This window comes from Hyperolius riggenbachi, chromosome 4 (genome assembly GCF_040937935.1).
Source record: "Hyperolius riggenbachi isolate aHypRig1 chromosome 4, aHypRig1.pri, whole genome shotgun sequence".
NCBI lineage: Eukaryota > Metazoa > Chordata > Amphibia > Anura > Hyperoliidae > Hyperolius > Hyperolius riggenbachi.
In genome coordinates, this window is record NC_090649.1 from 260798483 (window position 1) to 260813469 (window position 14987).

Consider the following 14987-nt stretch of genomic DNA (forward strand, 5'->3'; position numbering starts at 1 on the left):
AGTGCATCATTGCCGAACACGCAAGTCATCCGTTTGTTGGCCCTGATATTTAAAAACACCTCCAGAACCACTGGAATGCAATGATGTGTCAGCTTGTTAATATTACAGAGCCACACTAATCAAACATGCATACAGACTGTTTTGGAATAGTTGATCCTCATCAGTGTATGGCATGAATTAATATGGCTCTATGGGGTAGGACTTGAAACACCCAAAGTTACAGATTGCCCAGCAAGCTCATGGTGAACCAGAACTCCTAGAAGTGTGTAAGGGGCTGAAAGGGATCAAAAAGCCTCCTTACTTAAATGCTATGTAAACAGAATTTCGACAGAAGGTATTTGTGATTATTCAGGTATTCAGGTTGGAGTGAGCATTTAAGGTGTCCTACAGTGCATCACTGCTGAATATGCAAATCATTCCTTTGTTGTCCATGATAGCTAAACGCCTCTAGAACTGCTGGCATGCAATGATGCAGAGCCAAATGAATGCAACATTCAATGAGAAAAGTAGCACTCCTACAGTTTTCTTTTACTTCGCTCCTGACATGGTTTTGCATTTTTATACAGACATCACAAGCAGTCTAGCATTACATTCCTAAAAGGAGCTTCAGCGCACTTTTTCTATATTTTGCAAAATGCATGGCATAGTATTCTAGTTAGCTTTGTATAACAGCGACATATAGTTTTTGGACCAATGTACATAAAACTGAAGGTAAAATGAGGCCTTTCTGAAAGCACTGCAATTCTGACAAGCTGTGCTGGGAAATGTCTCCACTCATTTTTACCACACTTTTACTATGGTCAGTATAACCCAGCAAAAGCTATTTCATGGATAGATTTCAGTAATTCATAGTCTTTTACTTTCTTTTTGCTGACCATTTATGGCACCCTAAACCTGGTGAAATACACATACTGTGTTTTGTTTTTTTTAAATAGAGTAAGGGCAAAGTGTACAAAAAAGAGAAAGCAACTATCTTGCCAATCTGTATAAAATACAGTCTGTAGCAGATAATGCTCTATCTATCATGCATACATCCGATTTAGTTAATTCAGTTTTCCAAATTATACATACTGTTCCTGCAATGTACATTGAAAGACAATTCAGAACAACTGTAAATGAAAAGAATGAATAGCAAGATAAGGTAACAGGTAAGAGTGAAGGTGTTACACTTGGCTGTATAAACACAAATAAATACATAAATACATTTGGCGAACTGGAAGATATGTAAAGGAAATACTGTATGAAACTGCTCCTGCTGGAAAAGAAAGTGCAGATAATGCCACCATAGCCGACATATTTTAAGAGGATAGGGAGATCATACAATATTTACCGTTAATGAATCTGTCTCACCTATTACTATCAACTTCTGAAACACCAAACAAGCTCAGGGTAAATCGTACAAAATGTATTCATGACCAAATCTGCCTACAAAACAATTAGACCACCCACCCACTCTATTAAAAACAGATATAATGGGACCAATAATTTATTCAGGGCCCTTTTATTCGGTACAGTATGATCGGAAAGTCACTTTGCATCTGCTCTTCAATTAGGGATGATCAATGAGATGCAAATTGTTCCAAAATTATGCAATTTTATATGCAAATGTATGCAGTTTGAAAATGGACCAATCAATTTAAAACCAGGTTTAAATTGATTGGTCCATTTTCAAGCTGCATATATTTGCATAAGAATTTTAATAAATTTGCATCGACTTGGAATAATTTGCAAATCTGTGATCATCCCCATCTTCAATCAATCCCGTGCGCTAGGATAGCACACCTCTATTTACAATGTACTCATTATATACTCAACTCTGTGTTCCCAAATAGCTACTAACCTGGGACTAATGCCCGTACTCACAGACTTCCCAACACTTTGCATCAAGAGCTGGGGATTAAATTTGCCAATTGAAACGTGCGCCTGGAGCGAGACGCTAGCGCGGGGAGTGCACCTGAAAAAGAGCAGAGGCATGGGGGGAGGAAATCAGCTCCGTAGAGCTCTGGGGACACCCAGCATCGCCCATGCCTCCGCCCCTTCTTGGTGTGCCCCCCTACTGGCGTCTCCCAACTCCTTGCTGCATGGAGTCACATCTGAGCGCAGCGGTTGCCTTCTAGGACCCCTGTACACCTATCAGATCAGTCAATTTCCAGCATGCCTGGTCTGCTTCCAATCAAGGAAGGGATCCGTTTCATGCAGTACTGATCTCACTGACATGTTAGAAATTATCTGTCAATCTGATGGGAAAATTGTATGGTGTGTGAATAAGCCTATTAGCATCCAAAGTAGTCACTCAGGTTACCTTTCTACCACATAGATTTGATAAGACTGTATCATTGATGGGCACCGTTGCACTATATGTGGTCTGATCTGGGAAACACTCACTCAGTTATGCTGGGTACACACGATTCAATTCACCGTCCCATTGATGGGCAGTCTGACAGGAAGTTGTATGGAATATACATGTCCAAACTGCTTCCTATCAACAACGAGATTGATTTTCCCATGATAACTTTACAAAACCAACTCCATTATCGAACGGGAGCAGATTGGACATGTTGGAAATAACTGTCCTATCCCAATAGGATGGGAAATTGCATTGTGTGTATTTAGCATAACTCCGAGTAGAGATTGTGGAGATGTGAAAAGATGGGTGCCATTCACACATAGGTTGGCACTCAGAGTGTCAAACAGATCAGTTACTCTCTGATTTAAACAGAGAAAGAATCCTTTTATACGCTGCACACAGATTTTCAATAGATTTCACCAGAGTCTGTTGAAAATATATTGAACCACAGCATTACACCATTCGACATATGGCAACATTAAGGGGCGTCGATCTACTGCCGCTCCCCCGCCATGCCCATTGACTGGAAACTTTTGTCTGGTCCAATCATAATTTCAATAATTTTTTGCTGAAAATCGATTGAAATTCTGATCGATGCAGCAGGTTGTGCTATAGATCTCCAACAGATTCGATCAGAGTGTTCAAATCTGTTGGGGAAAATCAATATATGTATTGCCTGCTTTACTACCCTCCACTCAATTTTGATTAGATTTCCACTGAAGTCTCTTGGAAAGTCTAATGCCTAGTACACACCATACAATTTTCTGTTAGATTTTTCTGTTATGCTGGGAATACACGGCTCAATTCTGAGCCATTTAGCTGGCTCGATAGATAATCTCCGACATGTCCAATCTCCGGCCCGATCGCTTCGCTGCCTGATTTTGCATGGAGGACAATTGGAAAAGATAAGAAAAACGAGCGGAAGATAAGAGAATCGCCTGCAGAATGGAGCAGGCAAAATCAAGCCGTGTATGCCCAGCATTAGATTTTCTGTTCGATTATTTTCTGTAAAGTACTGGTAGAGACTGTTCATTATCTGTGGTGCATTATCTTCTGGTTATCTCCTGCTGAGCAGAACAATGCCTAATTAATAGGCAGATAGATGGTTAGATAATTTCCAACATGTTGAAAATTATATACTGTATTTTTCGGAATATAAGACGCACTTTTTCTTCCCCAAAACTGGTCTTATATTTCAAAGGTACGGTATTTTGGCCCCATATCATACTTACAGGATCCTGCCACTGCGATCCTCTCCTGCTTCGTCTGACTGCCGTCATTCAAGGTCGCAGCAGCCGTCATCTGAGGGTCCCATTAGCTGTCATCAGAGGGTCCAACAATCCCATCCAGTATTCCCGCTCTTTAAGTGTCCCAGTCGCCGGCTCCTCTTCACTGCAGTCTTGCTTGTATGCAGCCTCGCGGTGATTACACGCTGCCGCCCTGTCGACCTCCGCCATAGTCAGGGCGTCCTCTTCTTAGTTACTCCACAAATCGATATAGGATTGCACACCACGATGGAGGTGCTGGGACCCATATAAGTAACACAGTAGAATCCAAAAGGTCCGCACACTCAGGGAATCCAGTTCCAAGTTTTATTCAAACAAAGTGACACAGTTCCATTCCATATGCCAACGATTTGTTTCGGGGCCACGTGGGGTCCCCTTTGTCAAGGCAACACACACAGAATGGTGTGTCACTTTGTTTGAATAAAACTTGGAATTGGATTCCCTGAGTGTGCGGACCTTTTGGATTCTACTCTTCTTAGTTACAGTGCCCCTTCTGTGTGACGAAAGGCGCACGTGCGCCTGACGTCATGCGTGACCCCAATGCACGTGTGCCGTTCGTCACACATAAGGGGGCACTGTAACTAAGAAGAGGACGCCGTAACTATGGAGGAAATGTAGTGTAGTTTGGGTTGGCTGGAGGGGTTAGTTAGTAAAGTGTAGTGTAGTTTGGGTTGGCTGAAGGTGTTAGTGAGGGAAGTGTAGTGTAGTGTAGTGTAGTTGGTGGTGGTAGTAGGGGTTAGTGAAGTAAGGTGTAGTTGGTGGGGGCAGCAGGGGTAAGTGAAGTGAAGTGTAGTGTAGTAGGTGTTAGTATAGATGGGCAGTGTAGCTTAAATAAAGACAGTTTAGGGGGAGGTAGAGGTCCATAAGAAGCCCCTGCACCATAAACGCACCTAGATTTAGATTATTTTTTTTCCTGATTTTTGCCCTCTAAATCTAGGTGCGTCTTACATGCCGGAACGTCTTATATTCCGAAAAATACGGTATCTGGCAGGTAAATCTAACAGAAAATCTAATGCTGGGCATACACGGCTCGATTTTGCCGCTCGATTCCACTCCCGATCATTTTCCGCGCTGGATTCTGTAGGCGATTCTCTTATCTTTCGCTCGTTTTTCTTATCTTTTCCCATTGTCCTCCATACAAAATCGAACGAGGAAACAATCGGGCTGGAGATCAGCTATGTCTGAAATTATCTATCGAGCCATCTAAATGGCTCAAAAATCGAGCCGTGTATTCCCAGCATAACAGAAAATTGTATGGTGTGTACCGAGCATAACAACCCATTGCAACCTTTAGATCTTCACCCATTGCTAAGCTATACAGCTGTCTACTTTGAAACTACAATATATTCAAATGAAAATAGAGCAAAGGTAACAAATATGTCGAAACTTGGGAATGGTTTCTTTACTGGCACTCTTAGAAAGTTTTCCTCATTCCGTTTGGACAAGCAGACGTAATGGACATTCTCAGACATGGGCACACACAGGTCAGCTAGGAGGTCCTAAAGGTAGCCATACATCAGGCAACTTGGTGGCCGATTAACCTTCCCATTCGATTATTATAATCGCATCGGATGAAAAAAAAAAAAAAAAAAAAAAAAAAATTTGGCGTTTCCAAGTGCACGCCCCACCGACAATGCAACCAATTTAGGCCAAAACTGGTCTCTTTAGTCGACTGCACATGCTGCAAGATGTAGGGCTGACATGCTTAATCGTGTGTGCAGTAGGAATGGCAATCAATATCGGAACGAGCACCGAACCTCCCGGCGCTGTCCCCCCTAATGTCTAATGTTCGCTCTGGTGCCCAGTGCAAGCTATACATTACCTGTCTGTGGCCGCCACTTGTCCCCTGCTGGCTCTGGGCACACTCCTTGCTCCATACACGCACATCCCTCGTGGTTGCCTTGTAAGGGCGGGTGTGTGACGTCAGACATCACACATGTGCCCACGTTACTAAGCAGCCACCTGACGCGCATGTATGGAGGAAGGAGGAAGCCCGGAGCCAACAGAGGATAAGCGGCGGCCACAGACAGGTAATGTATAGCTTGCACTGGGCACCAGGGGGGTCATTAAACATTAGCGGGATAGCGTTGGGACGGTGAGGCAGCCAGATGCATCACAAGGCCGATTACTGATCAATTTCAGCATGAAATTGATTGGGAATTGGCCTGCGGTGTATGGGTCAGCCAACAGGTCACTCTCTGATCAGAGATTAGAGAGAGTTGGTCTCCTGGTCAAATCTGCCCATCATCGCCACATGTATGGCTACCATAACTCCTTTCCAGGCTACCAGTCGTATAGCTGGGTACACACTTGTCTTTCAGTTTTCTGCATGTGTTTTTCTGCACACCATGTGTTTGTATACAGAAAAATGTGCACTTTTTCACAGCAGCTAATGTAATTGATACAAAAAAAAATGCGTACAAAGTGCAGAATTAGGATGCAAAATCTCAGGGTTTTTTTTAGCCCATTGATTAACACGAGTTCTCAGTTTAAATCCGTATTTCTGTGCAGAAAACCCCCACGAAAATAGACAAGTGTGTCCCTTGCCTAACGGTGGTATTGGTTAATTCGACTTATAATTGATGTTAGCTAAAATCTGATCACAATTGAATGAAGCTAGGTAAAAAATCTCATTGCATCTCAGCAACCAATTTCCATTCAGGGAGCAACCAATGGGTGGTTTCCCAAATCCTATTCTATCTTTATATAAATTTACACAGCATCACAACTGGTCTAGAAATTAGGCTGCATGTCTCTGCACAATTGCAAAGTGTATTCACCATCCCAAAATACAGATATAAATATGTCAATCCTTTATAGAAAATTTGGTTTTTGAAGACAGTTGCATTTGATATAAATTGGTAACCAAAATCTACACCTGAGTAATCCAAAGAGAAGGTCCATTGACTCCACAAGAGCAGTTTCTGTTACCCACTGAAAGCCAAAAATCTCTATGGTGTCAGTCTCATAATCAGTCGGAGAGGGATCAAGCTTCAACAAAAGCCTACAACAAGAGAAATACATATTACAAACTAGAAAAAAAAATGCAGATTAACACACATCACAAGTTAGCACTGCGGAAGTAAAAACAAAACATTCATTATAAATCTTGTTATAGTAAACTCCAAGGGACCAGGAAATGTGGTTTACTATATCAGAAATTGTCCTAGAAATGGCCCAGCATGCTCTGCTGCAAAGGAACAACTGTCCTCCCATTGGAGGTACAGTACAAGCACTTGCACATTTGGTGGACCACAAGGTAAAGTATACCTTAGGGCTGCATAACCAGGCTGGACAAATTGCTAGTACAGTATCTAGTACTCCTTAAATTGCAGTCGTCAGTGAATAGAGGCAGCCATTCTCTTCCTGTGAGTGGCTCCGATACCTCTGCGTAAGGAACTTGCAGCACGTGTCCTGCAAAACTTTCTGCTCAAGCTTGGGCCAATCGTGAAGCCATCTGAAAAATGCACCCAATCATAACCCACTTATATCTGTAATGTGAGTGGCTCTGGTACTTTTGGGGGGGGGGGGGGGACTTAGTACTCTCCTCTCCATTCTCCTTAGTTTTGCAGCAACACAGCCCACTCTGATCTGCACTACAAGTAAAAGTAGCCTGTACTGCGCTCCACAAACTACCAGAAGCCAGGGTTGCCACCTCACATCTTTAGATACTGACACATATGAATTATACATGCCTTGTGGCTAGTTAGATGCAGTTTAGGCCCTGGCTATGTGTGGGTAGCCCCAGAACCTGTATAACTTAGATGTGTTGGTATTCAAAGGGATGAGGCGGCAACCCTGCCAGGAGCGTCATTGCTAACAAGGGATGAGATACCCAGGAGTGCGTACCATCCCGTGGGAAGATGATGACAATACTTTTATCAATGATTGCAGAGTGGTAACGCTGCGTCCTCTTTAGCTGACTTTCACATTATACCTAATTTTCCCTATGCTGCTTATTTGTACCGTACTGTATAGCCAGCACTGGTGCCATTCTTCTTGTCTTACCTCTCATGGGCATGCCTTTAAGACTCCGACCAGTACTGCAAAGTACTTAAAGATGCATACCTTTCTGTAGCTTGTGCTCTCCTTTTTCATTTGTTGTTGCCATTCTACACCAAAGAGTTTTCGTTCGATTTCAATTTAAAAATCGCGGCTGCCATCTTGGCTATGTTATAACTTCCGGGTTACCCGTCGTCTCTGTTAGAGAAGTGGATCACTGAATGAAGCAGGAAGAGGAAGTGACATGCATGGCCATTGCAAGAGGCTCCTCCAGAGGGGTCATTGCCCGACTTTGTTGGAAGTCGTCTGTCTTAAAGGCATGTCCATAAGAGGAGCTCTGAGTTCCTTTAACAGGCATCAACTAACCTGCAACCAGCCTGAAGGGAGCAGCAGACCATCGGTTTCACACTGACATAGGACAAATGTACAGCCCATTTTTTACTATATCCAGAGTCAGCATCATATAGGGTCTAAAAAACATGTTTTCTATAACAGAAGTTTTATTATATCTGGGTTTACTATACTAAGTTTTGCTCCCTTAGACTTATAATGGAGACTTTTGTACAACAGAAAATGGATGCAGCAAATGTAGGACGTTAGCTTCCAAAACAGTTTGCGCACATATTTTTAAGTACTACACTCTTAGGCTACTTTCACACCAATTGTAGAAAAGATTTTGGTTAGCACTCCAGCTTCTCAGTGAGCAAAAGATTTTGTTTCGGGGCCACCAAGGGTCCCCTTCTTCAGAACAGAACGTCTGCACTGTTCTGAAGAAGGGGACCCTTGGTGGCCCCGAAACAAAATCTTTTGCTCACTGAGAAGCTGGAGTGCTAACCAAAATCTTTTCTACTATTGGACTGTCTATTGGATGTGGCTTGACATCCGTGGTTATTCACCCGAATACTACGGAAAGGTGTGCCTCTCCCCACCATTTATCTTGTACTTTCACACCAAGACATTGCGTTTTAGGGGACGTTAAGGTCGCATAACGTGCCCCTAACGCAACGCGTGGTGGTGTTGAAGTTGGACGTCAAATTGAGCCGCGTTATGCGGCTCTCAAAGCAGCCGCTCCAGGATAGTGATGGGAAGTCCGGATCTTTTTAAGGATTCGGATCATTCGAATCGGATCATTGAAAGGATCCGGATCTTTGAACCGAATCATTTGAATCGTTTTACTAGGGAAGAAGACTGGGGATGAAATGACTAGCAGGATAGGACTTTCCCTGCACTGTACACTCTGTATGTTCTTGTTTCTTCCAGACAGACATCCACTGTGAACCGAATCTTTCATTGTGATGATCCGGATGATTCGACTCACAAAAAAGATCTGGATCAAATGAACGATTCGTTCATGATCCGGACAACACTATGAGTCCCACCACGAGTCACCACAGTGCAGTGAATATTAATTAGCCATGTGGCTAGTCACTAAGCATGTGCAAACAATCTAACTCAGCTCTATAGGGGTATAACGTACAGCATGCTGCACTTTCATGTAACGTGCGTTATACCCTAACGCAACGTGTGCACTGTGAACAGCACATTGATTTTACAGTGCTGTGAGTTAGGCTGCGTTACAGGCTGCTGTAACTTGGGACTTTAACGTCCCACTGTGAAACCAGCCTTACACGACATACCCTCATGGAAGAGATCTGACCACTAGCAAGCAGTTAAAGAGAATCTGTACTCTAAAATGTTTACAGCAAAAAGCATACCATTCTATTCATTATGTTCTCCTGGGCCCCTCTGTGCTGTTTCTGCCACTCTCTGCTGCAATCCTGGCTTGTAATTAACAGTTTTAGGCAGTGTTTACAAACAAACTAACCAGCTTGTGATAGGCTCACATAAGCAGAGTGTGTGAGTCATACAGAGCCTGAAGAGGGTGTGTATCGCTTCTATCCAATCACAAGCAGCCCTGCATATTCCACACATTCCAGCCTTAACCCACAGAGCCGACAGAAGAAAACAGATTAGATCATATAACAGAGATAACACAGCCACTGTGCAATTAGGAAAAGCTGCAGTAATCCAGAGCCCATTAGAACAGGCAAAGGAACTTATAGGATAGAAGAACTAAGGCTGAAAATTTTGTTACAGAGTCTCTTTAAAACATAGTATGAACCTGAGGCTGCTAGCCATAAAGGGTCTACACATTATAATGGAGATTGACCTGGATAGGTAGTTTACTATGCCCGCATGTTTACTACACCCAAATTTATTACAAGATTATACTGTATTGTGGAATAGTGTGACATAAAGGCTGCATTGTAACACAGAACGTCGTCCTGCAATGGAACACCTATGCAGCATTCCCAATGCGTCCACTGCGGTTTAACGGTATGCAGTGCGTTAATAGTGTGAGCGAGGCTTGGAACCCACTAGGAGCAATTTTCTGAGTGCTTGAGATTTGAAAAGCTCTTGCTAATGTAATGCTATGGGTGTGATCCCACTTGAGTGATGTGATTTTATAAAAATCCCCCATAGCATTGCATTAGCAAGAGCTTTTTCAAATCACTAGCACTTAGAAAAGGCTGCAAGTGGATTTGAGCCCTGAAGCATATTTTTCATTGACTGTATGCTGCACTGTAAGTGAGGAAACATGCAGATAATACGTGGCGCAACTTCTTTCATTCCCGCTTTTAAAGGGAACACAACGCCCACTGTGAAGTTATCCTTATTGATGAAGTTAGACTGAGTTTTTTTTTTAAATCACTTTTGTAAACTTGTCCTCCTTAACCTCCTTAGCGGTAACCCCGTGTGTGACACAGGGTAAGCCGCCGGAGGGTGCCGCTCAGGCCCTGCTGGGCCGATTTAAATCATTTTTTTTTTCTGGACGCAGCTAGCACTTTGCTAGCTGCGCCAGCACCCCGATCGCCGCCGCCGCGCGCCCGATCGCCGCTATCCGGTGCGGCGCACGGCCCCCCCCCAGACCCCTGCGCTGCCTGGCCAATCAGTGCCAGGCAGCGCCAAGGGGTGGATCGGGTCTCCATGGCGACGGGGGAAGCCCTCCAGGAAATCCCGTTCTTTGAACGGGATTTCCTGATCGCCTATCGCCGGAGGCGATCGGCGGGGCTGGGGGGATGCCGCTGAGCAGCGGCTATCATGTAGCGAGCCCTGGGCTCGCTACATGATTTAAAAAAAAAAAAATCAAAAAAAAACTGCTGCGCTGCCCCCTGGCGGTATTTTTCATACCGCCAAGGGGGTTAAAGGTGCGTACACAGCTTTAAGGGATGTCACCTATCGAGGATCGGGACCCGATCCCCTTGAGTGACATTGCTGGGTAGGGCTGCACAGACATAAATCAGTTGTGTAGCTGATGATGCATACTGTTGCTATGAGGCGGGGCAACAGAGCTGTGCCTGCATGCCATCATGTGGCGGTGGTGCAGCATTCACAAAGGAATCGCCTGTCACTGGGGATCAGTTGATCCACCAGGCGGATCTCTTGCGTGCCGTGGGTCAGAAATCAAATGCCTCTGTACACACGCCTGATTATTGGCTGAGGCAGCCAATATCGCATGTGCAAAGCGGCCACGCTCGTGCACAGAGGGTAACACGACTGCAAATAAGAATAGGGTCCCAACCAATAACGGAGGGGTCATGGAGATGCTTTCCTCTGCAGTGGTGGGCATATACCTTTTTTGGGAGGGGAGGGGGAATCAGGTTTACTTCAAAGGATACCCAAGACAACTTAAGGTAGTCATACACTGGTCGATTTGCCATTAGATCGACCAACTGACAGATCCCTATCTGATCGAATCTGATCAGAGAGGGATCGTATGGCTGCTTTTACTGCAAACAGATTGTGAATCGATTTCAGCCTGAGACCGATCACAATCTGTTGAGCTGCTCCTGCCGCCTGCCCCCCCCGTATACATTACCTGAAGCTGGCTCCGGGTCCTCTTCTCCGCGCTGCACGCATCCCAGCGTACACTGTCACTCCGTGACCAGGAAATTCAACTAGAGCGCCCTCTATATGAACTTCCTGGTCACTGAAGTGACACAGGAAGTTAATGTACGCTGGGATAGAAGCAGGAACAGAGCAGTGCAGTGCGGAGAAGATGCCCGGGAGCCAGCGTCAGGTAATGTATACCTGTATCGGATCGGCCGCCGCTAGCGACGTGCTCCCTACCCGCGGGCGATCGACGGTAATTTCCCGCACGGCGCGATCGACGGACCGATCCGATTTCGGGAGCAAATCGGATCGGCGGGTGCGTTTAGCGCGAACGATTGGCAGCAGATTCGATCCCAGTGATCGAATCTGCTGTCGAAACGGCGGCAAATCGGGCCAGTGTATGGCCAGCTTTAATCTGCACAAATTGAGGGAGCAGGCATGTATGGGCAGCAGTCCTCATGCCCACCGCCCCCCCCCCCCCCCCCCTACCTCATAAAAGCCTCTGTACTTTGGGATGGGTAGTGCACTACGTGCAAGTATTGTCCCACATACTTGCTCTCGCTCCTGTAGATGGCAGCACTCTGCCCATGCGCACTACGAGTTATGTAGTGCGCTCCTGGCCACAACAGCGTGAGCAAGGAAGCGCGCCGCCGGGTCAGTACTTGCACAGTAACGCTCGACCTGCTGCAAAGTAAGGAGGCTTTTACAAGGTAACGGAGGACTGAGGTGAAGTGGGAGCAGTGGACATGAGGACGGCTGCCCATACATACATACTCCCTTTGTTCCTGCAAATTAACCTCCTTGGCGGTTAATTTTTTTTTTCCTAATTAAAAAAATCCTTTTTTTTTTTTTTCATGTAAAGCTACCAGAGTGGTAGCTACATGAAACACCACTAGAGGGCGCATGTGGCCCTCTAGTCCGATCGTCGCCGGCATCTATAGCAAACGGGAACGCGTATATATAACGCGTTCCCGTTTGGCTTCGCCTGTCGCCATGGCGACGATCGGGATGACGTCATGAACGTCAGCCGACGTCAGGCACACCCGATCCAGCCCATAGCGCTGCCTGGAACTCATTGATCCGGGCAGCGCAGGGCTCTGGCGGGGGGCCCTCTTCAGCCGCTGCGTGCGGCCGATCGCCGCAGAGCGGCGGCGATCAAGCTGTGCGCGCGGCTAGCAAAGTGCTGGCTGCGCGCACAGCAATTTACAGCACAGAAATCGCCCCACCAGGGGCTGAGATCTCCCCCTGCGCGGCATAGCCCGAGCTCAGCTCGGGCTTACCGCCAGGGAGGTTAAAGGGAACCTGAGACGAGAAGCCCGTCCAGGCGCACTCCCATTCATGGGAGCGTTCTGCGCCTGCGCAGTGGCACTGCGAAAGCTCAGAAAGCTCCCAGGGACGGGAGCGTGTCTGGCCACACATGCGTGACGAAGCGTGACTTCGCCAGGCTTTCAGGCTGAATTTCCAGGGACCGGAGCCACCCAGGGGGGCTGCAAGGAATGAGTGGCCCTAAGGGAGCTTCAGGAAGCCCCAGGTAAGTATGGAACCTGAGACACTTCTCCTTTCAGATACACTTTAAGTCACCTTGGATATCTTGTAAACTTAATTACAATTTTATTACAATTTTTCAGATACTACAACACATGCATTGTGACCCACAGTCAGCTGCCATTTGGCTACCAGCACGTCACACCGCTTTCAGTGACCGCTTTCAGTAACCACTCTCACCTCTTCAGAGAGCCACTTGTAAGGTACGAATCAAATGGGAAGTTTTTCCCGCCATCTCTGTCCTGAGCACAGCAGAAGCGCGGCGGTCTGCAGTTCTCGCAGCCCCCCTGCTCCGGACTGCCGGTGAAATACGGCGAGAAAGGGGGAGTGAGGGAGCCCGCATACTCTTCACTCATGTTGCCGTTCCACAGGTGGCATTCATTGATCGGGGAATTCCATGCCAGTGGGCTAAAGGACCCTGTGATGTCACAAACCCACGTGACTACGTTAGCGTCGTAACTACAGGAAGCAGACTGAGTAGAGAGAGGAGTTCACTTCTCAGTCTCTAGAGATGGGAAGTTCGGATCTTTTCAATGATCCGGATGATTCGAATCGGATCATTGAAAAGAACCGGATCTTTGATCCGAATCTCGGATCATTTTACAGGGGAAGCATTCGGGGGTGAAATGACTAGCAGGACAGGAGAAGGGGAGGGGGGTGGACACACAGAGAGAAGGGGAGAAGATGGACAGAGGGCAGGGAGTGGACAGAGAAGGGAGGAGGGACGAGCAGAGAGTAGAAATGTTTGCTTGCACACAATACCCACATGCTGCAATCATATGCTTCACATATATTTCACCTATATGCTCATCTGTGTACTTTCCATGCAAACGTCGCACAGTGAAATAAAGCATTCCCCAAAGCATTCCCAGAAGTAAAGTGCAGCTGTATAGAGCAGAGTCTGGGAGGATCATATTGCACAGCAATCACAGTGCCTGCAAAGTTACTGAGCTGTGCTGAGCTGAGCCAAAAGCTTCCAATGTGTTCACTGAGCACAACTAGGAACAGACAAGACAGCCTATAATGAGCAGCACATTGCAGCCAGTATGTGTGCTCTACACATATCTGGCAGTGGCACCCATGTCCCCTCTCTCTCATCTACCTGTCCCTGCAAGGCTGGCTCCCATCCAACAGAGCAATCCATCTCTGCTCTGTTTTCCAGGACCCCGCTGCCCGCTGAGAGGGGGCGTGTCGCTCCTGGCCCGCCCCTTTTGCGATCCGAATCACTCATTTTGATGATTCGGATGATTCGACTCACAAAATAGATTTGGATCAAAGATCCGAATCGTTCATGATCCGGACAACACTAGTGCCCACAGCAGATGTGGGGGTCGCCCATAGAACAACCTGCTGGAAGGGAGTGCAGGTTGCAGTGCAAGATACCTGTCTATCGCTATCTGCTCCTTCGGAAAAAAAGCGGTGGAAAAGGTTCACCAGAACACCAGAGAAAAGGGAGGGAGGACCACTAGCCCACAAGTTAAGCGTATAGGGGAGGACCACCAGCCCATGAGGAAAAACAATGAGAGGGCGGGGGGTGTGAGGACCACCAGGAAAAAACAAAGGGGTGAGGACCACCCTCACGGGGGGGGGGGGGGGGGGTTGTAACGTATGGGGTGTTTGAGGACTACTATCTCGCTAGGGAAAGAAAGGGGTAGGTGAGGACCACTAGGAAGAACCACCAGCCCTCCAAGGAAAATGAGGTAGGGTGGATGAGGACGACTAGCCCACCAGAGAAAGCTATGGAGGGGGGAGTTGAGGATTCCTAGCTCACTAGGGAGAGCTATGGAGAGGCAGGAGGTGAGGACCACTAGCCCACCAGAAAGAGCAATGGAAGGGTGAAGAGGAATCACTAGACCAGTGGTCTTCAAACTAAGGCCCGAGGGTCGAATGCGGCCCCCTGAGGTTTTTTACCA

At 46.4% G+C, this 14987-nt stretch overlaps 1 protein-coding gene across 2 annotated transcripts in view; it reads right to left on the reverse strand.

The window, feature by feature from the left end:
• The window catches only part of MMS22L (MMS22 like, DNA repair protein), a 129726-nt gene extending 116181 nt beyond the window's left edge, over positions 1-13545 (reverse strand). The window contains exons 1-2 of one of the 2 annotated variants that reach the window (XM_068231208.1): positions 13255-13545; positions 6512-6637 (exon numbers count right to left, since the gene is read on the reverse strand). In XM_068231208.1, the coding sequence (XP_068087309.1) occupies positions 6512-6637; positions 13255-13430 (302 nt within the window). In that variant the 5' untranslated portion in view covers positions 13431-13545. The remainder of the gene's footprint in view (positions 1-6511; positions 6638-13254) is intronic. The other variant, XM_068231209.1, reaches the window with a different exon arrangement.
• Positions 13546-14987: the final 1442 nt, after the last annotated feature.